The sequence below is a fragment of the Anolis sagrei genome, chromosome X, assembly GCF_037176765.1.
Source record: "Anolis sagrei isolate rAnoSag1 chromosome X, rAnoSag1.mat, whole genome shotgun sequence".
NCBI lineage: Eukaryota > Metazoa > Chordata > Lepidosauria > Squamata > Dactyloidae > Anolis > Anolis sagrei.
In genome coordinates this window covers 31,529,498-31,555,480 of record NC_090034.1, presented here as the reverse complement: position 1 = coordinate 31,555,480, position 25,983 = coordinate 31,529,498, and the positions used below count along the sequence as shown (strand labels likewise).

The 25,983-nt window shown below is 44.9% G+C and overlaps 1 protein-coding gene across 3 annotated transcripts in view; it reads left to right on the top strand.

Annotated features, from left to right (window-relative positions):
• KNTC1 (kinetochore associated 1) overlaps positions 1 to 25,983 on the top strand; it is a 165,157-nt gene that overhangs the window by 58,095 nt on the left and 81,079 nt on the right. For all 3 annotated transcript variants that reach the window (XM_067473103.1, XM_060786016.2, XM_067473104.1), the window contains 10 exons: positions 1,662 to 1,787; positions 1,888 to 1,977; positions 3,609 to 3,674; positions 4,136 to 4,197; positions 8,780 to 8,891; positions 10,705 to 10,848; positions 12,266 to 12,322; positions 12,418 to 12,519; positions 13,458 to 13,559; positions 19,902 to 20,045. In XM_067473103.1, coding sequence (XP_067329204.1) covers positions 1,662 to 1,787; positions 1,888 to 1,977; positions 3,609 to 3,674; positions 4,136 to 4,197; positions 8,780 to 8,891; positions 10,705 to 10,848; positions 12,266 to 12,322; positions 12,418 to 12,519; positions 13,458 to 13,559; positions 19,902 to 20,045 — 1,005 coding nt within the window. The remainder of the gene's footprint in view (positions 1 to 1,661; positions 1,788 to 1,887; positions 1,978 to 3,608; positions 3,675 to 4,135; positions 4,198 to 8,779; positions 8,892 to 10,704; positions 10,849 to 12,265; positions 12,323 to 12,417; positions 12,520 to 13,457; positions 13,560 to 19,901; positions 20,046 to 25,983) is intronic.

Here is a 25,983-nt window from a genome sequence, read left to right as displayed (position 1 = left end):
ACATCAGCAGAATAAAAGATCTCGCGTTGGAAGGACATGACTTACGAAGTGGCTGGCACGCGTATATATGGTACGCGAAAAGAAAAATAGAAAAGAATTTTGGCAATCATTTTGTCCGGTCTTCACTGATTAGAATCTGGGAAAAATACATATCAAAATTCCATCAAAAAGTGCCTCTATGGGTCTCCCCCTTAGAGGCTACACAAAGGAGAGAACTGGGATGGGAAAATTGGCCTAGATACAAAGATATCTTGAAAAAAGAAAGAGAGGGTTACAGAATTAAGACCCTGGAAGAAATTAGGACATCGTATGGAGAAATTACGTGGTTTCAATATAGACAGATGAATGAGGCTTTCAACAAAGACAAAAGAGTTGGTTTTGAATCAGGAGAAAAGCAATGGGAGAAGATAATGACATCTGAGAAAAAAGGAATCACCAAATTATACAGGATTTTACTAGACTGGCAGACGGGAAAAAATGAAACAAAGAGCTGTATCTCAAAATGGACGGCAAACCTAGGACGCACAATCGGTACTACGGATGGGAAAAAATCTGGAAGACCAAACTAAAATGTATCAATTCTTACGACCTACGAGATAATTGGACTAAAATGATGTACCAGTGGTACATGACGCCCAGTAAATTAGCTAAATGTTACAAAAATGTTTCTGAAACATGTTGGAAGTGTGAAAGGAGGAAAGGTACTTTCTTCCACCTTTGGTGGACTTGTGAGAAAGTCCAGAAATTCTGGAGAGAGATTCATAGGCTTGTGAATAAAATACTGTACTTAAAGTACGAGATGAAAGCGGAATACTATTTACTGGGAATACTTGATTTTGATATTGAAAGGAACAAAGACAAACTTCTGTTCCACATGGCAACAGCGGCAAGACTGGTGATTGCAAGAAAGTTTGAAAATAAAGAACCACCCACGAAAGAAGAGTGGAAATTAAAACTAATGGATATAATGAATATGGATGCATTAACACAATGCATGGCAACCAAACAGAGGACGGGTGTAAGCAAGACTGACTGGACTCCAGTGGAGAGATACCTCAAAGATAACCAATAATCGACTATAATCGATAATAATCGACACATAAAAAAGAAGTCAAGAAGATAACCCCAATTGAAGATAATACTAACAATGCTATTCGGGACTAATCAGTAATTAAGTGAATTAACACTCCCCGTCACACTTTTCAATCTCTTACACACCCTGCCCCACCCCCCTCGGTTTTTTTTCTTTCTTTTTTCTTTCCCCCTATCCTCTTCCATCTCTCTCTTCCTTTTTATTTTAAGATAAATAGTTGATATTTGATATGTCGATGATTACCACTCTCTCGATGTACACTTGAACAAAACTGTCAATAAAAATTATTTTTAAAAAAAATCTGGTTTTGTTTTCGGGGACATACAGAATCTGAAAGAATGTTGAGTTTACTGAATGTACAAATACACCAATGCCCTATAGTGGTAGGTACTCTCTATCGTACAGTTTGGTTTTCTAAACTATATTTCAGGGATAAAAACACAAATGTTGCAGAGTGCATTCTGAAGATAACAAATACCTCCTACTCTATTCTAGAGTAAAATTTCTGTTTTAGATGAGAAATAATTACTTTCTTATGGGTATTGTGTCTTTAAAAAAAACCAAACAGCTTGTCTACAAAGTGAAATGGAGCTCCGTTGTGGAGGGCTTGGCTATTGAATCTGCTGGGGATGTCAAACCATTGACCTATTTGACGCTTTTGGCTCAAGCTAAAGAAACCCTCAATAAGATAAAGGTAGGCATCTATTATGGATTTGCTTGGCTTATGAGTTTGACCAACTTATTTTGAAGATTAAACTCCTCCCCCCCCCCCATTTTACCTTTCCTCTGAATAGGATAGCCGCTTTGTGGTGGAGAGTTGCATCCATACCCCGTGGTCGACCTATGAGATTGCTCAGGAAATGTTGGATTATGCGCAAAGCAGGGTAGGTTTCAATGTACGCTTTAGTCTGATTCAGAGCTTAAACTAGTTCGACTCCATCTATGTGTCTAGTTTTCACGCAACCTGCTAGTAAAGATGCTTGTGTTGTATTCTTTGAGACCATAGACATTACAATGCCCGCTGGACTGAAAATTAAAGTAGTATTTTTTAAATTAAATTAAATTAAATATTTTAAAATTCCAAAATATTTAAAAATTATACAATTGTCTTATCCCATCATTTATACCCCCCAACCCTTCCATTACTTACATAGCTTTATAAAAATACAGCACTGCCAATTCTATTCCTTTTTTATTATATTTTCCTGTAATATGCTTATCTGTACCAATCGCTACCAAGGCCATTAATTGGCCTTGATTTTTATTTTTAATTTGTACCATTTGAATAGCTTTTTCTGATGACAATAAGTTGTTCCTTGTATCAATCTTTCCCCTTTCACCCTTTAAATTGACTCAATTTTTCTTTGTTTTAAAAGAAGTGCTCTAAAATGGACAAAGGGCTGTCTAGTTCTTTTATTATATACTAGCTTGGGTACCCAGTGTTGCCCTGGTTATTTGAAAAAGTCATTTTTTAAATTGTACAACTCACATCATGGCAGGTTAACCCCGAAAAACCCCATGAGTACTCAAAGTTTGTTATGTTGGGCAATTTTGCTGTAGATGCATCATCAGTTGGGTTCAATGTGTGCTCTGGCTGTAGGGTAAACTACAACTCCCACTATGGTGAGTCAGTCCCCTGAAACTCCTCCAGTAGGTTGAGTTAGTAATGGGGGTACTGTGCCAATTTTGGTCCAGTTCTATCATTGTTGGAAGTCATAGTTCCTCTGGTGAACTACAACACCCAGAAAAGAAGGTCGGTTCCCCCCAAACCCCTCCAGTAATCAAATTTTGGCACATCAGGTATATGTGCCAAATTTGGTCGAGATCCATCGGTGTTTGGGCTCACAGTGCTTTCTGGATGTAGGTGAAGTACAACTCCCTCAAATCAAGGTGAATTTTCTCCAAAAACCTCCAGCATTTTTTGCTGGTCATGGACGCTCTGTGTGCCAAGTTTGGTCCAATTCCATCTTCGATGAAGTTCAGAGTGCTCATGGTTTGCAGGTGAACTATAATTCCCAGTACCAACAACTCCAAAATTTTCAGGCCAACTCAAAACCCACCAGTATTCACATTTGTGCATATTGGGTATGCACACCAAGTTTAGTCCAGATCCATCATTGTTTGGGTTCATAGTGCACTCTGGATGTAGGTGAACTACAACTCCTATAAATCCCGCCAAAGACTTACAGTATGTTTTGTTGGTCATGGGAGTTCTGTGTGCCAAGTTGGTTCCAGGGCCATCATTAGTGGAGTTCAGAGTGCTCTTAGATTGCAGGTCAACTATACATCGCAGGACTATACACCTATAAATCATGGTGAATTCTCCCCAAACCTCTCTAGTATGTTCAGTTGCTGATCAATTCCTTTGTTTGCTGTGTGCCATAGAAAAGAATAGGAAAAGGTGACGGGAGAGGTAGTGGGCAGGTTCATGCAAATTCCACACCAGTGGGGAGAATGAGAAACACTGGGTTCTAATGGGTTCTAATTCAAGTGGCATTTCATGTCCTCGTTTCAGACCTTGAAGAGAGATGATGCAAGTCCTGCCCTGCTTTTGATGGAGGATTCGCAGCTTGACACAGGGGTAACAACACTAAACTGATGCTGACCTTCATATTATGGGATCTGGCTAAGAAAGGAGAAGTCAGGTCTTGCCTTTCCCTGGTCTCTGGCTATGTACAGAGTGAAGTACATGTTTTATTTATTTGTCTCACACGTAATGGATAACATCAGGGAGACATCTGAAGATTAAGCTTCTGCAGAGATAGCAAGGGGAAATGCATAGTAATTTTTTTAAAAAATCAAGGCCCCAGTCAAGGTTGTAAGAGAAGGGGAAGAATTCTCTAGGGAGAGATGCCCAGAAATTTGGTGCTGCCAGAGTTCGGAAAACTATTTTCCTTAAGACCTGGCACCAACCCTCCTGATGATATGCAACAAGGACAGGTAGTGATTCAGAAAAAAAAGCTAGCTTCTTGGTTTACTTTTCATCTGGATTTAACATTTGCAGATTTGTCTTGTAAAATAGGTCTTTATGTCCTTCTGTAGGTACTACGGGCACAAACAAAGCTGGTGACATTTTGTGGTGCGTTTGGGTCTGAGAAATTCAGGTTGGCCTTGTTCTTTTTTTAATATGCGTGTGCATACATGCATAAATGACAACTTTCTCAAACAATTGCTTCTTCTTCTTCTTCTTCGTCTTCTTCTTGTTATTGTTACTACCTTGGGTACCCGGCGTTGCCTGGGCTATTTGAAAAAGTCATTTTTAAAATTCTACAAAATGCATAAGGTTGTGGATTAGGTACAACTGACGTAATGCCAAGTTAACCTCGAGAAACTTCATCAGTACTTAAATTTTTTTCATGTTGAGCAAGTTTGTTGTAGTTGTGTCATCGGTCAGGTTCAGTGTGCTCTCTGGCTGTAAGGTAAACTACAACTCCCACTATGGTGAGTCAGTCATGAGGGTTCTGTTTGCCGAGTTTGGTCCAGGTCCATCATCGGTGGGAGTCACAGTTTCTCTGGTTGTGGCTCAACTACAACTCCCAGAAAAAAGATCAGCTCCCTCCCAAATCCCTCCAGTAATCAAACTTCAACATATCAGGTATGTGTGCCTAGTTTGGTCCAGGTCAGGTATGTGTGCCTAGTTTGGGTTTACAGTTCTCTCTGGATGCAGGTGAACTACAACATCCCCAAATCAAGGAGAATTTTCCCCAAAGACCTCCAGTATCTTTTGCTGGTCATGGGGGCTAAATGTGCCAACTTTGGTCCAATTCCATCTTTGGTGGAGTTCAGAGTGCTCATGGATTGCAGGTGAACTGTAAATCCCAGTACCTACAACTCCAAAATGTCCAGGCCAATTCCCCTCAAAATCCAACAGTATTCAGATTTGGGCATTTTGGATATGCGTGCCAAGTTTGGTCCAGATCCATCCGTGGTTGGGTTCATAGTGTGCTCTGGATGTAGGTGACTACAACTCCTCTAAATCTCTCCAAAGACCTCCAGTATTTTTTCTTGGTCATTGTGGTTTTGCGTTCCAAGTAAGTTCCAAGGCCATTGTTGGTAGAGTTCAGAGTGCAGTTCTTAGGTTGCAAGTGAACTATGTATCCCAATGCCTACAACTCTTACAAATCATGGTGAATTCTCCTCAAACTTCTCTAGTATGTTCAGTTGCTGATCAAATCCTCTGTTTGCCGTGTGCCATAGAAAAGAATAGGAAAGGGTTAAGGGAGAGGCACTGGGCAGGGTTATGCAAATTCCACACTAATGGAGAGAGTCAGAAATACTGGGATGTCTGTTGTGGAGAAAACACATAAAATCTAGGATGAAATGGTCCTTATATGATTGCCTTCACTTGGGTGGTGGGCAGTATGGTGTTCAGGAGGATAGTGGCAAGGCTCTTGTACATGTTCATGGCACTCATGATAACCTGCAGAGTGTCATTGGAGGCAGGGCAATTGGTGTCTCCTGAATGATGGGAGCTATAGCTGTTTGTGGAGGCAGGAGCCAGCCACACAAATATATACAGATTTTAACTTTTATTATGTGTATAGATTATTATTAATAGTAATAAGAATAGGAATAGAATTCAGATTCTGCCGACAACACTTTACAAGGCAGTGCTTCTGTAAAGGTACAAATAAGGATTTGACATGCGGACTGGGAGGCGGGGGGGGGGGGGGTGGCTGTGCTCGCCCTAGAAAGTTTTTCTCTTAGGGCAGTTCCTGTGCTGAGCATCTCTGGCATTGAAAGTGTTGGCCTGGTGTGGGATTCCTGTGAGAGCATAGCCTTTCTGCTTGTGTACCGTGCGCCTAGCGCACCAGCAGACAGCCTATCCCAACTGCTTGAGACTGTGTCTTAGTGGTCCTTGAGGTTCCCCAGACTTATCGTCTTGGGGGATTTCAATGTCCACGCTGATGCAGACTCTTGTTCATTAGCGGCTGTGGACCTAGTGTCTACCATGGAGATACTAGGACTCTCGTTTTGTAGTACTGGGCCCACGCATCGGGCGGGACACACGTTAGATTTGATTCTCAGCGCAGGAATTCAAGTGACCCAAGCCTCCACAATAGAGGTTCCATGGTCGGATCACTGCGCCCTGAGAGTCCGGTTGGAGCATGCCTACCCACGCTGCAAGGGCGCCGAGCCAATTTGGGCTCGCCCAAGGAGACTTATGGAACCCAGTAGGTTCCGGAATGCTCTGAGGGATCTGGAGCCTGCCAGCGACTCGATCGATGTGCAGGTGGACACATGGAACATCAGGCTATCCAATGCACTCGACGAGATCGCCCCTAGATGCCCTCTCAGACCCCGCCGAAATCGGTCTCCTTGGTTCACCGAGGGACTTCTACTGATGAAGCAAGAAAAGAGACGGCTGGAGGGCGTGTGGCGAGAACTCTGTGACAGAGCATCGAGATCAGCTTATGAGGCATTTAGGGAGTCCTATGAGCATGCTATCACCGAGGCAAAGCTAGTATTTTATGCTTCTTTGATAACGTCTGCTAGCTCATGCCCGGCAAAATTGTTCAAAATAATTTGATCTCTAACGACGGTTCCTACTGTCCCAAACAGTGGTGATCAGGCCCCTTCAGCCGAGGTTTTTCAGAGCTACTTTGCAGACAAGATCTCGCTACTTCGCCGGGACCTCCCTGCCACAATTGATACAGTGAGAGAACTTGAGACTCCGTGGCCACTTGCTGGGCCCATCCTTGACCGGTTCATCCCGCTAGACGCAGGGGCTGTCGATAGGCTCATAGCTGCAGCTAGACCGACCACTTGCTCCTCTTGGTTGGTGAAATCCTGCTTGGAGGGATTACGCGACCCTCTGTTGAAGATTTTAAACAGCTCCCTTGAGCAAGGAGTTTTTCCAGAGGGTTTAAAAGAGGTGGTGGTCTCTCCCCTGCTGAAGAAACCAGACTTAGATTGTTCGGTTCCCTCCAGTTACCGCCCAGTTTCGAATCTCTCATTCCTGGGCAAGGTGATTGAGAGGGCAGCAGCAGAGCAGTTGCAGCAATTCCTAGACGACACAGCTGGACTACATCCCTTCCAGTCCGGCTTCCGTGCGGGGCATGGGACAGAGACTGTGCTGGTCTCCATCACGGATCACCTTCGATGCCAGCTTGACCAGGGCGGGTCAGCACTGCTTGTGTTATTGGATCTCACAGCAGCATTTGACACAGTCGATTACAATCTTTTGACCCACCGCCTTGCTGTTGCTGGAGTCAGGGGGACAGCTTTAAACTGGCTGTCCTCCTTTCTTCACAACCGTGGACAGCGAGTGGAGAGGGGAGGCCTGGTCTCTGAGAGGTCCCCTCTATCTTGTGGGGTTCCTCAGGGGGCCATTCTCTCCCCTCTGTTATTTAACATCTATATGTGACCACTTGCTCAGCTGGTTCGAGGTTTTGGGCTTGAGTGTTATCAGTACACCGATGACACTCAGCTGGTGCTGAAGATGGAAGGCTGACCGGACTCTGTACCCGATTGTTTCCATCAGTGCCTCGAGGCCGTTACAGGATGGCTGCGTGCCAGCAGGTTGAGGGTGAATCCAGCAAAGACGGAGATCCTATGGCTGGGTCAACTGGGCAGTGGGGACATCCAGCTGCTTACGCTGGATGGCGAGGCGCTACGCCCGTCATCATTGGTAAAGAGTCTGGGAATCCTTTTGGACCATCTGCTGACGATGGATGCCCAGGTCTCCGCTGTTAGCAGAACCGCCTTCTTTCATCTGCGGCAGGCTAGACGGCTGGCCCCCTACCTGTCCAGGGACGACCTAGCTACGGTGATCCAGGCCACGGTCATCTCTAGACTGGACTACTGTAACGCCCTCTACATTGGCCTTCCTCTGTCGGTGATCCGGAAGCTCAAGTTGGTACAAAATGCAGCTGCTCGGCTTCTTGCAGGAATTCCGATGAGATGCCACATAACCCCAATCTTACTACAGCTGCATTGGTTACCAATTGAGCACCGGATCACTTTCAAAGTGATGGTACTCACCTTTAAGGCCTTGCATGGTCTGGGGCCGATGTATCTGAGGGACTGCCTCACCCCCTACCAACCCCAGAGATCCCTCCGTTCTGAGGACCAAGATCTATTGGAAGTCCCCAGTGTCAAGACTTTGTGTCTAACAGCAACCAGACGCAGAGCCTTCACAGCAGTGGCACCATCACTCTGGAATACTCTGCCACCTGAAGTCCATGCCTTGCGGGACTTACCAGCTTTCCGCAGGGCATGTAAGACATACCTGTTTCAACAGGCTTTTAATGTTTGATATTGTTGTTTTTAAATTGTTTTAAATTGCTTTTAAATTTTGTTAGATTTTGGCTATTCTTGTAAGCCGCTCTGAGCCCCAGGGGAGTGGCGGCATATAAGTTTAAATAATAAATAAATAAATAAATTTTCGCCCTTCCTATGAAAATGAAAGGTGCTATGCAGCAATGTCTAGACGGTGAGGTTTATTGAAATAACAATTTGGATAAGTGGCTTTTGTATTCATTGAAATCTATTTGATTCATACACGACCCTCTTTCATATGTCTTCATTAGCAGTGAAGCCTCACCTAAAGATTGCAATGCCAGGAATTGCATTACCAATATCAGCCTTGTTTCCAGTGCTTTTCAAAGACACCCCCTACTATTCAGTGCCTTGTTTTCATGTCTGGAATGTCTGTCTCCCAATCCCAAACCCTTGTGCTTCTAGTGGAATGTCTTGGCTGGAGTTTCTGCACAATGAGGACATATTCAAGGATGTCCTTCTGCAGCTAAAAGAAGGCAACCTCTACTCTGCACAGTACATCTGGCTACGACACCAGGTAACGCACTTGAGATATCTTCTCTTTGAACAGCTCCTCTTGTTGTACCTTGCAACGCTGCCCCTGATGCTTCTTTCTTCTGAAATATCTAGAATATGATACACTTCTAACAGAAGGTCCATGCATCCAGGGACCTATTATGATACTTCTCCCAGTACTGATTGTGACCTGCATCTCTCTCCCAAAACCTGTGGATTTCTCTCCTTTTCCTAAACCTTTAGAGAAGAAAGTTCCTTTCTTTTTTATAATTTAAACATATTTTTCTGATTTATTTATTTAAAATGTAATACAATTGTTGTATCCCACTTCAGTTCCTTCTACGTTGTTCTCCTTCTATCTGCTACGTATCATCATTTATTTATTTATTTATTTATTTTCTGTATTTGTATACCGCCTTTCTCAACCAATTGGCGACTCAAGGTGGTTTCCAACAAATCAGTATACATAAAACATAATAGATAAAAAACATTAAACAATATAGGACATCACAAAGGCAATAAAAGCAACATCATCAGCATCTCGTTATTCTCAAGCATTGTCCAATTCCATTGTCAGGTCATTCGATTTCCTATATTAGCTACTCTGTATTTGTAAACGCTTGCTCGAATAGCCACGTTTTAACTTGCCTCTGAAACATCAAGAGGGAGGGAGCAGATCTGATCTCCCTAGAGAAGGCATTCCATAGCCGAGGGGCCATCACTAAGAAGGCCCTGTCTCTTGTCCCCGCCAAACATGCTTGTGACGAAGGCGGGACCGAGAGCAGGGCCTCCCCAGATGATCTTAAAGTGCTCAGTGGTTCGTAAAGGGAGATACGTTCGGACGGGTAAGTTGGGCCGGTACTGTTTAGGGCTTTATAAGCCATTGTAATGTGCTCATTGATTTCTCAACCACAATCTTTCTTGGACAACAAAACTCTTATTTTACAGATCAGAGTAGAAAATAGGCATTGTAGGTCAGAGCACTTGTGTGGGAAAGTTGGGGAGAGAATTTGTGGGGAAACGGCATGACTCCATGTGTGCCTGTTAATGAGCGAGTTGTTTACATAAGAGTTAGTTTAGGCAATGTAGCGTTCAAGTGAGAAACTAGGCCTGAGTTCTCTGGTTCTTGTTTCAAGTTAAGCCTTGGTTTGGGATTCAAGTATTCTGGGAGTTTCTGTGTTCTTGGGTTTTCTGTTCAAGTTTTACTAAGTATACCTTTTGCTTGTGGACTTAAGCTGTTCTTGTGACTTTGGGATATTCCTGAACTGTATTACCTTTGAATCTTTAAAAAACATTTGGATTCCTGTTGGATTATCACTTATTGCTAAACCTTTTTGGGTTATACATCTACTTTCGTTATTCCTGATTTTTTCCTATACTCTGCATGTTTCTACAATAAGCTGTTTTCTTATATTGGACTAGTGTGGTGCTGTGGTCATAGGTGTTCTCAGATCTGGAGTGCAATACTTTATAAGTTAACTTTTCCAATAGCACTATCACCCTTAACCTGTTTAATCCCATCTTTATTTTCAGAGTCTCAAACTTTTTCCAGGTTTTCATTGTTTTGAGTCTTGCAGCACATAACACGAGTAATACAAGATTTTGATTTACCAGATCCTTATTCTCACTTTTGAATACAGAAATCATTAATGGAGCTCCCATGAAGTTAATTGATTCCCCCACTATTTGGCTTATACATGATATTCCTTTTTCAAACCCATTTTTTTTCTATTCGCTTGGAAGAGAAAGGAAGGGCACAAAAAACTGTGGGATGGCATGTTGGCCCATTGTTACTCATCCCTTGATTATACAAATATCTCCTTCCTCCTTTCCAGGCTGACTTTGAGAAAAGTTTGGATGAGAAAATGCTAGATCAACTACTAAGCACCATCTCCGCTATGGCTTCCCACAAAGAGCTGTGGTTGTGGCTTGGGAATGTTGTCATTCCTTTCGTGAGGCGGTTTTTGCCTCAAGGAGAGGTAAAATCTCGTGGGTGATTAATGTGTGTGTGAGAATCTCTTTTTCATGTTGTGGTGTATTCAGAAATAATCTACTGCACATGTGTCAAAATCATTTCAATTGATTTTCACATTTGAGGGGCCACAGTAGCACAGTGGTTGAAACCGCTAGCTGCAGGAAAAGCTTCTGAATGGAGGGTTAGCAGTTCGAAGCTGCAAGTCGGGGCGAGCTCCCAACAGTCAGGCCTAGCTTCTGCCTGCCTAACAGTTTGAGTAGATCGGTGTAGACCTTCCCGCCTCCGTGGAAAGGTAAAAGGGCTCCTTATGCAGACATGCCGGCAAAAAGATCTCAGAAGTCTACAGAAAGCAGGTTCCTTGGCATGGAAAATGGAACAAGAGCACCTCCCCATGGCTGGAGCTGAGCATCGCCTCCAGATACCGGAGATGAAAAGGGGAAGGCCTTTACCTTATCTGTGTATTCTATGTCGTTTGTTGTGTAAAAGGCATTGAAAGTTTGCCTTATATACTACAATCTGCTCTGAGTCCCTCCGGGGAGATAAAGCAAAATATAAATAAAGTGGATGATGATGATGATTATTATTATTATCTCTCTTATGGGTGCCTTTAAAGGGCCGTTGAATTCATGGACGGAGAATCCGTGGATATAGAGAGAGGGCCAACTATAATTTCTTTCACATAGTGGTCAGTACTCTTAAGTTTTTACCCAGTTTGGGTCCCCAGATGTTTTTGAAGGATGACTCCCATCACTTTGGATGATCCACCATGTGGACTGGGGATTGTGGGAATTGCAACTCAACGGCACTTGTGGCTCTTGAGTTGTTGAAAGATTAAATAACATTTTGAAGTCAGACATGATACCCTAAGCCTTGTATCTACATTTAAAGCCCACTCTCCTTACTCAACAGAAAAAACAGCAGCCTCCCAAGGTGTTACTGTATTCCAACTTCCATCAGCTCCAGTCATATCTGTTGAGGAATACAGGAACTATAGCCCAGCATCTGGAGGGCCAATCAAAGGACATGGCAGGTCGCATTTCGCCCATGGGCCTTGAGGTTGACACAGATTATCTCGAGAGGCCACTCTGAGTGCTACAGTAATGTTCACACCAGCGTAGATTTTGACTGGGAATGATTTTCTTTATATCCTGCTCTTTCCCCCAGAATTGGGACTCAGGCTGATTGGGTTTGGGAATGAGCACCATGCTTGTTTAAAATATAAACTAGTTTGTATTGTCGAAGGCTTTCATGGCTGGAATCACTAGGTTCTTGTAGGTTTTTTCGGGCTATAGGGCCATGTTCTAGAGGCATTTCTCCTGACGTTTCGCCTGCATCTATGGCAAGCATCCTCAGATATATATAAACTAGTTTGATATTTCCCTTTTCAAACTATATAAACTAGTTTGATATTTCCCTTCTAGAGAAGAATCGCAAAGTGGCTGGAGCAAGGCGCACGGAACCTTGAGTTAACTGATAAGGTAAAGCAGAGTCATTCTCTTGAAAAAAAAAAAAGAATATCATTTAGGTTGATATCTCTAGAAATATCATACATGTGTCCTTTTTTCCCAAACAGGCCAATTGGCCAGAAAATGGGCTTGAAATGGCACAAGTGTTTTTTACCAGTCAATGGCAAGGGGAAGTTGGATTGGCATCCTCCTGGCACTCAGTTCCTTTGGTAAGGATTCTGCTACACTTGGGGGCATAGAAAAGTAGAAGAGAACAGAGCACCTATTTAGACTCCTGTGAAAACATGCACATTTTTCATTTGTATCTCATTTTTTACAGTACGTATTTTAATGTTTCTTAACAGAAGAAAGATAGAAATAAACAAACAACAATATGTTTGCATACATGAAATCACAGACATACCTAACAATTACATATCAAACTACACAACATGGCTCTCTACACTAATTACATAGAATTCTAAACTGCAACACACACATATATACATTAATTGTAAACGTGGATTTCTTGCTTCCCTGTTTTTCAATTTCTCTATAATTTAGTATTTTTCTTTCACTTTATGTCCCACAAACACTTTACTTATGTTTATCTCAATCTAAAATAAATGTCCTAACAGTTTATATTTCCAGCCGCAAGGAAATATAATGACTGTTTGTGATATTACTGTTGGAAACCGGCCTGATTCCCTCGATGGAGGTGAGAAGAGTAATGAATTTATTATTATTATTATTATTATTATTATTATTATTATTTTACTGACACAAAAACACAGTATGTCACAGCAAGCAAGATATATATGCTGGCTTTCGTATCTCAAAATCATAAGTCGAACACTTCCCAAGTGTATTATTATTATTATTATTATTATTATTATTATTCCAAACCTATATATAAAGTCTTCCCCTTTCTCTCAGATGTATAGTGATAAAAGGGTTTCCATTCTGAAAATGTGTCCAGTGATTTATCCCTCAACAAGATTATTAATTTGTCATTTCATTTCATGAGTGTAAAATGTTACAAGTCTACAGTATCACTAAACCTGGAAGTTCACATTCCTCTCCTGTCCCCCTCTTTGCTTTCCTTGATCCACAAAGTGCTGCATGAGACTGTTGACTCAAGAAACATCATCCCTGGTTTGTATTTCAGGATGAAATCAAGAGCCTGTCAGACTTGGTTGCTGCTCTTCAGGGCTTACTGGACCTCTACCGGAAGTACAACTGTCGGCTAGCCCTCTGCGACTTTGAAAAGGTGAGGGAAATTGCAGTGCTAAAGCATGACATGTGCCAATATTCTCAGAGAAGCAGAGAGGTGGACTCAGATTGAAGATCTCAGGTCTAAATGCTTTCTGAGAGTTTGTTGTTATGCGTCTGCAAGTTGATGTCAACTAACAGTGACCCTGTTTTAGTTTTTCTTGGCAAGACCCTCTCCGAGGACATCATCTGCAGTGTTTTCCTCGTTGAGCCAAAATTTGAACCTTGGTCTCCTAGTCCTAATCTGACACTCAGAAACACTGCATCATGCTGATCAAGTTTGCAGATGGCACCAAATTGGGAGGGAGAGTTAATACTCCAGAGGACAGGATCAGGATTAGGAGCTCTTTGTGTTGGCCATCGGGGCCTCCCAGTGTGTGGCGGCTGCTGCGGGCCTGCAACGCGCGGTTCTGACCGCCATTCCATTCAGTCTGTGGGTTTGTTAGTTTGTGAAGCTGCTCTTTTACTATCTGTATCTGTATCCAGTTGTCAGTCGCCAGCTGACACCATAGACGTCCTCGGCTTGCCAAGGGTCAGTCATCCTTCCATCCATTCAACAGGAAGTCTGTTTTGACTAAGGAGTTTAGACCTACCCAACTCATTGGACTTGCTTTTTTCCTTCTTTGTGTGGAGTGATTAACTGAGTGTGGAGTGATTAACTTGCAGTACTATTGTGTTCCATCCTGGGCAGTGGATTTAACAGGGCTTATTGTGTGTTGTGGTGCTACTGATCCATCTATGCTCAGAGAAGATTGCCAACAGCTGCAGATTGACTGAAGGTCATCAGCAGAGGAATTATACGGTTCCCTCCTGGAACCCAAGGTCAAGCTGCGAGTACCTCTCAAGCTATTGTGACTTGCACTTTACACTTTCCCTTTGTCCCTACCCAGTGTTAATTTAGTACTGCCAATTGCCAATTTCTTGCCAACAATAATTGCACTGTGAATAAATGCCATTGTAATTTAATTCCTCATTATATTGCTGTGATAGATGACTTGCTAGCATTTTAATTAACGGATAGGTATCTGTTGGTTATTAATTCCAATGCTGCTATTGAACTGTCACTTTAAGTCTGCATTTGCACTTTACATTGTGCACTTTATAATCATCTTCAATAATGGTCGAATGGCAGGGGAGAATTGGAGATGGTTATATGAAGCGGAGGAACTGAACTATAAGAATGGTGGAAATGATGGTTTTCAACTGGCTGGGTTACTGATGTATATGGCTGGGTTACTGATGATCATATAACAACTGGCTGGGTTACTGATGATCATATAACAGTGCAATATTGAACTATCAAGATGTGGAGAACGAAAGGGGATGGAGGGAGGGGGGGAATTCCAGTCCTCAGGGGGTGGGGCCCATAGAGGTGATGATGGGGAGGGGGAGATATGGGAAAAGGAGAGTTAAAAAACCAATTCGTGAGCAAACCTTGAAGAAAATTCCAAAATGTTCTCCCGACATGGTAAATTTGGGTACCAAGGTAGACGGCCCTCCCGGATTAAAGGTGGTGCTGTTGAACGCCAGGTCTGTCAATGGTAAAACATCAACCATTCAGGATCTAATCCTTGATGAAAAAGCAGATCTGGCGTGCATCACGGAGACCTGATGGACACAGCTGGAGAGGTTAATCTCACCCAGCTTTGCCCACCAGGTTATGCTGTGCAGCACCAACCAAGATCTGAGGGGCGGGGAGGCTGGTGCAATAGCCTATAAAGATTCCATCTCCTTGATCAGGTGCCCTGCCCTACAGCCGACCTTGTTTGAATGTGTCCACCTGAGGTTAGGAGACCGGGACAGAATAGGGATGCTGTTGGTGTACCGACCACCCCGCTGCACCACAGCCACCCTACCTGAGCTTGCAGAGTTGGTCTCGGGCCTGGCATTGGAGTCCCAGCGGCTTATAGTGCTGGGGGACTTCAATGTCCACGCAGAGACCACTCTTTCGGGGGCAGCTCAAGACTTCATGGCCACCATGGCAACTATGGGGCTGTTCCAGCTACTATCTGACCCTACCCACTGTGCTGGACACACACTTGACTTGGTCTTCTGTCAGGGTTGGGAAGAAGGTGGCGGTGTGGAGGAGTTGTCAATCACGCCTTTGCCATGGACCGACCACCACCTGATCAGGTTTAGACTCTCTGCAACTTCTAACCTTCTCAGGGGTGGTGGACCCATTAAGATGGTCCGCCCCAGGAGGCTTATGGATCCAGAGGGATTCCTGACAGCTCTTGGGGATTTTTCCGTCGCCTCGGTTGGTGATGCTGTTGATGCCCTGGTCTCCCACTGGAACAGTGAGTTGACTAGGGCAATAGACACGATTGCTCCGGAGCGCCCCCTCTTAAGTAGCCGAACTAAACCATCTCCTTGGTTCAACGAGGAGTTGGTGGAGATGAAGCGAACTAAGAGGTGACTAGAGAGCGTGTGGTGGAAAGAACCTAGCGAGTCAAACCGAACACGCCTGCGCCTTTACCTAAGGGCGTACGGCGTGGCAATAGAGGCCGCACAAAATTCCTTCTATTCGGCTAATATTGCGTCCGCAAGGAACCGTCCGGCAGAGCTGTTTCGAGTAGTCAGAGGGTTGTTGAACCCCACCTCTCAGGATGGGTCCCCTGACGACTTGGCAGCTTGCTGTGAAGCTTTTGCTCAGTCCTTTGCAGACAAAGTCGCTTTGATCCGTTCGGGCTTTGACACCACCTTAACGGCAGTCTCTGAGGATGTAACACAAGCATCTGCTTGTCCAGTTTTGATGGATTCGTTTCGATCTGTTCAACTCGAAGATGTCATCAGGGTTCTTGGAGAGGCGAGGCCTACCACATGCATCCTAGACCCCTGCCCATCCTGACTGGTAAAGGAAGCCAGAGGGGGGTTGGCAGAGCGGGTAAAGGTGGTGGTCAATGCCTCCCTTCGGGAAGGCAACATTCCAGCCAGCTTAAAACAAGCTGTTATAAAACCGCTGTTGAAAAAACCATCACTGGACCCCACTCAATTTGTCAACTTTCGGCCAGTTTCCAATCTACCCTACTTGGGCAAAGTCCTGGAACGTGTGGTGGCCTCGCAGCTCCAGGAGTTCCTGGTAGACACGGATTATCTAGATCCGGCGCAGTCTGGCTTTAGGCCGGGACATGGTACCGAGACAGCCTTGGTCGCCTTAGTGGATGATCTTCGCCGGGAACTAGACAGGGGGAGTGTGTCCCTGTTGGTTCTGCTGGACCTCTCATTGGCCTTCGATACCATCGACCACGGTATCCTTCTGGGACGCCTCGCGGGAATGGGCCTTGGGGGTACTGCTTTGCAGTGGCTCTAGTCCTTCCTTGAGGGTTGATCCCAGAAGGTGTCGTTAGGGGACTCCTGCTCGACCCCACGGCCATTGTACTGTGGAGTCCCACAGGGTTCAGTATTGTCCCCTATGTTGTTTAACATATACATGAAGCCGTTGGGAGAGATCATCCAGAGTTTCGGGGTGTGGTGTCATCTGTACGCAGATGATGTCCAACTCTGTTACTCCTTTCCACCTGCTACTAAGGAGGCTATTCAAGTCCTGAACCGGTGCTTGGCTGCTGTAACAGACTGTATGAGGGACAACAGATTGAAACTAAATCCAGACAAGACAGAGGTACTCCTGGTCAGTCGAAAGGCCGAACAGCGCATAGGGATACAGCCTGTGCTTGATGGGGTTACACTCCCCCTGAAGGCGCAGGTTCGCAGCTTGGGAGTGATCCTGGACTCATCACTGAGCCTGGAGCCCCAGGTTTCAGCGGTGGTCAGGGGAGCTTTTGCACAATTAAAACTTGTGCGCCAGCTGCGCCCGTACCTTGGGAAGTCTGACTTGGCCACGGTGGTCCACGCTTTGGTTACATCCTGTTTAGATTACTGCAAAGCTCTCTACATGGGGTTGCCTCTGAAGACTGCCCGGAAGCTCCAACTAGTCCAACGAGCGGCAGCCAGAATACTAACACGAGTGGGGTACAGGGAGCATACTACTCCTCTGTTGCACCAGCTCCACTGGCTGCCAATTAGCTTCCAAGCACAATTCAACCTATAAAGCCCTAAACGACTCCCCTATGAACCATCAAGATTGTTAAGATCGTCCGGAGGGGCCCTGCTCTCGGTCCCACCAGCCTCACAAGCGCGTCTGGTGGGGACGAGGGACAGGGCCTTCTCGGTGGTGGCTCCTTGGCTCTGGAACTCTCTCCCACTGGAGATCAGAACTGCCCCTTCTATCTTGACGTTCAGAAAACAGGTGAAAACTTGGCTCTGGAAATTGGCATTCAACGAGTGAGTCAATATTCTGTTATATGGATGGATGATGACGAACAACGATTTTATTGTGACGACTGACCATTGTAATCATATGACTGCATTTTGCTATTTTAATGTTTTTAGTCTAATATATAATATGATGTTTTTAATGACTGTTTGTGATATTACTGTTGGAAACCGGCCTGATTCCCTCGATGGAGGTGAGAAGACAAACTGCTAAATAAATAAATAAATAAATAAATAAATAAATAAATACAAAACTGATTAATAAATAAATAAATAAATCCAAAAGGACTATAACACATTAGAGAGCTGATTGGCAAAACTAACAAAATGAATGTCAACATAGAGAAATATAAGATACTTCACTTAGCCAGAAAAAAAATGAAATGCACAGATACAGGATGAGGGACCCCTGGTTTGACAACAGAACATAGGAAAAAGATCTTGGTGCCAGGCTTTAGCACAGCAGGTTAACCACCAACTGCAATAAATCTTGCCCATCAAAAGGTTGGCATTTTGAAGGCTGAGTCGGGGGGTGAGCACCCAACCTTCAGCCCTGCTCACTGATCAGCTAACAAATCAAAAACAGCTGTGAGTAGATAAATCGGTATCGCTTAAAAGCAGGGAGATATTTTAATTGCACCATAAGGAAATCCCAGAAAAATACCTACGATTCAATCAAAAGCAGGAAGTCTGTGAACAGGGCTCTTCGGCATGGTGGATGGAGCGACAGCACCCCCATGAATCAAGTACAACCTCCAAGACACAAAAGATGAGGAAATCCTATATATCCCTCTTTATGTACTGTGTCTGTCCTGCCAGTGTATAATGGCATTGAATGTTTGCCGTATATGTGTTCTGTGATCCTCCCTGAGTCCCCTTTGGGGTGAGAAGGGTGGAATATAAATACTGTAAATAAAATAAATAATAAATTAGTAGACCACATGTTGAGCATGAGTCAAAAGTGTGATACAGCAGCTAAAAAGCCAGTGTGATTTTAGGTTGCATCAAAAGGAGTGTCGTGTCTAGATCAACAAAGTTGTGGTGCCCTTCTCTTCTACTTTGGTCAGACCGCACCTGGAATAATAATCCAGTTCTGGGCAAAGCAATTCAAGTTGAAAGGTGTCTAGAGGAGGGCAACCAAAATGATCAAAGGTATGTAGATATGAATCAAGAGCTGGGTCTGCTTAGTTGCAGAAGAGAAGGTTGAGAGGAGACATGATAGCAATGTATAAATATCCAAAAGGCTGTCCTAAGGAATAGGGAGAGGCTTCCTTTCTGCTGCCCTGGAGACTAGGACTCAATAGATCCATGGGTTCAATGGAAAGGAGGTTCCACCTGAATATTAGGGAGAACTAGAGCTGTTCAACCCTGGTGCTCTCTGCCTCAGAGTCCAGTGGAATCTCCTTATATGGAGGCTTTTAAACAGGCTGGATTATCATTTGTCAGGGGTGCTTGATTGTACTTTTGTTTCCTGGCAGAAAGGGGTTGGACTGAATAGCCCCTGGGCCCCTTCCAATTCTATGATTATGTGCTAGCTCTCATGAATGGGACTTGTTTGTCACCGATTCCCAAATCTCATTGAATTCAACGTGTCTGCTCTACTTGGGACTACAATTGGATTTGACCTTGGCTTGAAACCCTTGCTTGTCAAGAAATCCAGTGGTTTGCTTTAACACAGCCATACTTTTTCAGCCAAAACTACGTTGTAGGATGTTGGGAGGCTCAAGTGGTGTAAACCCTCTTCCATGTGCCATTCTGACATCCTCCAGATATTGCAAAATCCAAGAATATGTAGAGAGCCACCTACCCTTAGGAAGAAAGTCGGGGTATATATGTAATAAATTGGTTTCTGTATGTGTTTGTGTGTGTGAGAGAAAGATGGGCAAAACAAATCTTTGGTACAGAAGAATGAAGGTTTTTCACCAAATCCAAATTGGTGTTGGTGGATACAGTGACTTTTGTGCGAACATAATACTGGAAATCAATGACCTAAACACCTTGGCTGCGTGGACTTACCTTTTGCAACAACTGTTTTTCCATTGTTGTTTGTTTGTTTTCTGCCTCCTAGGGAGATGCAAATACAATAGTATTTCGTATGTTTGATAAAGTTCCAGCAGCAGAACTTATCCCAGTCACGTTGGAGAAATACATTGGACCGTACATCTGTCATCGTCACCTACAAAAGGACGAAATCCTCTTGCAGTACATAAAGGTACCTTTCCCCCTTCTCAACTGAAAGGAAAACTTTACTGTGTCTTGAAATAACTTATCTGACTAAATCAGCTGTCATCATGTAAGACACAGCTGAAGACCTATCTCTTCCAACAAGCCTACCCAGTCAATTTTCACTTGTGAATATTAACTTGCATTTTGGTGAATTTTAAACTGCATTCTAACTCTGTGTATATTGTTATATGTACTTTAATAGTCTTGTGTTTTAGCCGTTGCACATTGCCTCAAGCCTCTTTTTTTCTGCTTCTCCCTCTTCTGCTGTTGCTTCCTCTTCTTCTTCCTCATTTTACATGCCCAGAGTCAGTGTAATAGAGAACTAAGTCTCCCAAATGGGTGCTTGAGTGGGACATTAATAGAACCTGGCACAATTTGAAGTCCCATCATCCATGGTGCATCCTCCTACAAACAGCAGCAGGATATAGAGTGGGTCATGGGGGCTCTGTGTGCCAAGTTTGGTCTTTATCGGTAATTGGATGAGGGTTGCAGTGGTCTCAAGAATTGAGCAAAGGTACTGCAAGTCCCATAATCCATGGTCCATCCCCGGCCAAACCACACCAGGACGTAAAGTGGGTCATGAGAGGTCTATGTGTCAAGTTTGGTACTGATTAGTCATTGGATGAGGTTAACAGCGGTCTCAGAATGTGAGTGATGGTACTGCAAGTCCCATCATCCATGGTTCATCCTCCTCCAAACTGCAGTAGGAAGTCGAGTGTGGTCTGTATTGGTAATTGTCTGACTCAGCCCCCTCTGGCCTTTTCCATTCCTCTCTTTGTCATCTTGGAATCTTGGAATTGAGGCTGGCCAATCAGAGACCATATGCAAATTTCCTTCTCATGTCTCCGTTTCTGCCATGAACTCTTTTCTCCACCAGGGGCTCCTATTGAAGCTGGCCAATCGGAGACCATATGCAAATAGCATCACTGCGGCAGCCAATCAGAATGTTGGAACTTTCAGGCTGGCCAATCAAAACGCTGGCACATACTCCTCCTGTCGCACCGCCACACTTTTGTCCGCCGCATACAAACTTTAACCTTTATTATATACTAGCTTGGGGACTCGGCGTTGCCCGGGTTATTAGAGAAAGTGGGTAATGGCGGTTCTGTATGCCAAGTTTGGTCTTTATTGGCCTTTGGATAACGGCAGCATTATTTTCAGGAAGTGAGTGAAGGTACTTGAAGTCCCATCATCCATGGCCCATCCTCCTACAAACAGCAGCAGGATATAGAGTGGGTCATGGGGGCTCTGTGTGCCAAGTTTGGTCTTTATCAGTCATTAGATGAGGGTGGCAGTGGTGGCAGTAAGTGAGTGAAGGTACTGCAAGTCCCATCATCCAAAGTCCATCCCCTTTCAAACTGCAGCAGGATGTAGAGTGGATCATGGGGGCTCTGTGTGCCAAGTGTGGTCTTGATTGGTCATTAGAAGAGGGTTGCAGCAATCTTCGGAAGGGAGTGGAGGTACTTGTAGTCCCATCATCCATGGTCTGTCCTCCTCCAAACTGTAGCAGGATGTAGAGTGGGTAATTGGAGCTCCATGTGCCAAGTTTAGTCTTGATTAGTCATTGGCGAGGGTCTCAGTGGTCTCAGGAAGTGAGCAAAGGTACTGCAAGTCCCATCATCCATCTCCAAAGTTTTCCAAACAACACCAGGACGTAATGTGGGTCATGAGAGGTCTATGTGGCAAGTTTGGTCTTGATCCGTCATTGGATGAGGTTTGCAATGGTCTCAGAATGTGAGTGAAGGTACTGGAAGTTCCATCATCCATGGTCCACCCTTCTCCAAAGCTGCAGCAGGATGTAGAGTGGGTCTTGGGGGCTCTGTGTGCTAACTTTGGTCTTGATTGGTCATTAGATGAGTTTTGCAGCAGTCTTGGGGAGTGGAGGTACTTGAAGTCCCATCATCCATGGTCTGTCGTCCTCCAAACTGCACCAGGATGTAGTGTGGGTCATTGGAGCTCCATGTGCCAAGTTTAGTCTTGATTAGTCATTGGCGAGGGTCTCAGTGGTCTCAGGAAGTGAGTGAAGTGACTGCAAGTCCCATCATCCATTGTTAAATTCTTCCAAACTGCATCAGGATGTAGATTGGGTCATGCTGGGTCTCTGTGTGAATTGTGGTCCTGATCCATCATCGTTGGCATTTGTAATGGTCTTAGGAAGGGAGTGCAGGTATTGCAAGTCCCATCGTCCATGGTGCATCCTCCTTCAAACTGCACCTGGATGTAGAGTACGTCATGGAGACTCAGTGTGCCAAGTTTGGTATTTATTGGTAATTGGATGAGGGTTGCAGTGGTCTGAAGAATTGAGCAATGGTACTGCAAGTCCCATAATCCACGGTCCATCCCCGGCCAAACCACACCAGGACGTAAAGTGGGTCATGAGAGGTCTATGTGCGAAGTTTGGTCCTGTTCAGTCATTGGATAAGGTTAACAGCGGTCTCAGAATGTGAGTGGTGGTACTGCAAGTCCCATCATCCATGGTTCACACTCCTCCAACCTGCAGTAGGATGTAGAGTGGGTGATGGGGGCTCTGTGTGCCAAGTGTGGTCTGTATTGGTAATTGTCTGACTCAGCCCCCTCTGGCCTTTTCTTTTCCTCTCTTTGTCATCTCGGAATGTTGGAAATGAGGCTGGCCAATCAGAGACCATATGCAAATTTCCTTCTGTCATGCCCCGTTTCTGCCATGAACCCTCTTCTCCACCAGGGGCTCCTATTGAAGCTGGCCAATCAGAGACCATATGCAAATAGCACCACAGCGGCAGCCAATCAGAACGCTGGCACATACACCTTCCGCCCTCCACCCTTCCGCCCTCCGCCCTTCCTCTGTCCGATACAAACACTCTTCTTTATTATATACTAGCTTGGGGACCCGGCGTTGCCCGGGTTATTAGAGAAAGTGGGTAATGTTGGTTCTGTATGCCAAGTTTGGTCTTTATTGGTCTTTGGATAACGGCTGCATTATTTTCAGGAAGTGAGTGAAGGTATTTGAAGTCCCATCATCCATGGGCCATCCTCCTACAAACAGCAGCAGGATATAGAGTGAGTCATGGGGGCTCTGTGTACCAAGTTTGGTCTTTATCAGTCATTAGATGAGAGTGGCAGTGGTGTCAGTAAGTGAGTGAAGGTACTGCAAGTCCCATCATCCAAAGTCCATCCTCTTTCAAACTGCAGCAGAATGTAGAGTGGATCATGGGGGCTCTATGTGCCAAGTTTGGTCTTCATTGGTCATTAGAGGAGGGTTGTAGCCATCTTTGGAAGGGAGTGGAAGTACTTGAAGTCCCATCATCCATGGTCTGTCCTCCTCCAAACTGTAGCAGGATGTAGAGTGGGTAATTGGAGCTCCATGTGCCAAGTTTAGTCTTGATTAGTCATTGGCGAGGGTCTCAGTGGTCTCAGGAAGTGAGCAAAGGTACTGCAAGTCCCATCATCCATCTCCAAATTTTTCCAAACAACACCAGGACGTAAAGTGGGTCATGAGAGGTCTATGTGGCAAGTTTGGTCTTGATCCGTCATTGGATGAGGTTTGCAGAAGTCTCAGAATGTGAGTGAAGGTACTGGAAGTTCCATCATCCATGGTCCACACTTCTCCAAAACTGCAGCAGGATGTAGAGTGGGTCATGGGGGCTCTGTGTGCCAACTTTGGTCTTGATTGGTCATTAGATGAGTTTTGCAGCAGTCTTGGGGAGTGGAGGTACTTGAAGTCCCATCATCCATGGTCTGTCGTCCTCCAAACTGCACCAGGATGTAGTGTGGGTCATTGGAGCTCCATGTGCCAAGTTTAGTCTTGATTAGTCATTGGCGAGGGTCTCAGTGGTCTCAGGAAGTGAGTGAAGTGACTGCAAGTCCCATCATCCATTGTCAAATTCTTCCAAACCGCACCAGGATGTAGAGTGGGTCATGCTGGGTCTCTGTGTATGGTCTTAGGAAGGGAGTGCAGGTATTGCAAGTCCCATCATCCATGGTGCACCCTCCTTCAAACTGCACCTGGATGTAGAGTGCGTCATGGAGACTCAGTGTGCCAAGTTTGGTCTTTATCGGTAATTGGATGAGCGTTGCAGTGGTCTCAGGAATTGCGCAAAAGTACTGCAAGTCCCATAATCCATGGTCTATCCCCAGCCAAACACACACCAGGACGTAAAGTAGGTCATGAGAGTTCTATGTGGCAAGTTTGGTCCTGATCAGACATTGGATGAGGTTAACAGTGGTCTCAGAATGTGAGTGATGGACTGTAAGTCCCATCATCCAAAGTCGATTCTCCTTCAAACTGCAGCAGGATGCAGAGTGGGTCATGGGGGCTCTGTGTGCCAAGTTTGGTCTTTATCGGTAATTGGATGAGCGTTGCAGTGGTCTCAGGAATTGCGCAAAAGTACTGCAAGTCCCATAATCCATGGTCTATCCCCAGCCAAACACACACCAGGACGTAAAGTAGGTCATGAGAGTTCTATGTGGCAAGTTTGGTCCTGTTCAGTCATTGGATAAGGTTAACAGCGGTCTCAGAATGTGAGTGGTGGTACTGCAAGTCCCATCATCCATGGTTCACACTCCTCCAACCTGCAGTAGGATGTAGAGTGGGTGATGGGGGCTCTGTGTGCCAAGTGTGGTCTGTATTGGTAATTGTCTGACTCAGCCCCCTCTGGCCTTTTCTTTTCCTCTCTTTGTCATCTCGGAATGTTGGAAATGAGGCTGGCCAATCAGAGACCATATGCAAATTTCCTTCTGTCATGCCCCGTTTCTGCCATGAACCCTCTTCTCCACCAGGGGCTCCTATTGAAGCTGGCCAATCAGAGACCATATGCAAATAGCACCACAGCGGCAGCCAATCAGAACGCTGGCACATACACCTTCCGCCCTCCACGCTTCCGCCCTCCGCCCTTCCTCTGTCCGATACAAACACTCTTCTTTATTATATACTAGCTTGGGGACCCGGCGTTGCCCGGGTTATTAGAGAAAGTGGGTAATGTTGGTTCTGTATGCCAAGTTTGGTCTTTATTGGCCTTTGGATAACGGCAGCATTATTTTCAGGAAGTGAGTGAAGGTACTTGAAGTCCCATCATCCATGGCCCATCCTCCTACAAACAGCAGCAGGATATAGAGTGGGTCATGGACGCTCTGTGTGCCAGTTTGGTCTTTATCAGTCATTAGATGAGGGTGGCAGTGGTGTCAGTAAGTGAGTGAAGGTACTGCAAGTCCCATCATCCAAAGTCCATCCTCTTTCAAACTGCAGCAGAATGTAGAGTGGATCATGGGGGCTCTATGTGCCAAGTTTGGTCTTCATTGGTCATTAGAGGAGGGTTGTAGCCATCTTTGGAAGGGAGTGGAAGTACTTGAAGTCCCATCATCCATGGTCTGTCCTCCTCCAAACTGTAGCAGGATGTAGAGTGGGTAATTGGAGCTCCATGTGCCAAGTTTAGTCTTGATTAGTCATTGGCGAGGGTCTCAGTGGTCTCAGGAAGTGAGCAAAGGTACTGCAAGTCCCATCATCCATCTCCAAATTTTTCCAAACAACACCAGGACGTAAAGTGGGTCATGAGAGGTCTATGTGGCAAGTTTGGTCTTGATCCGTCATTGGATGAGGTTTGCAGAAGTCTCAGAATGTGAGTGAAGGTACTGGAAGTTCCATCATCCATGGTCCACACTTCTCCAAAACTGCAGCAGGATGTAGAGTGGGTCATGGGGGCTCTGTGTGCCAACTTTGGTCTTGATTGGTCATTAGATGAGTTTTGCAGCAGTCTTGGGGAGTGGAGGTACTTGAAGTCCCATCATCCATGGTCTGTCGTCCTCCAAACTGCACCAGGATGTAGTGTGGGTCATTGGAGCTCCATGTGCCAAGTTTAGTCTTGATTAGTCATTGGCGAGGGTCTCAGTGGTCTCAGGAAGTGAGTGAAGTGACTGCAAGTCCCATCATCCATTGTCAAATTCTTCCAAAC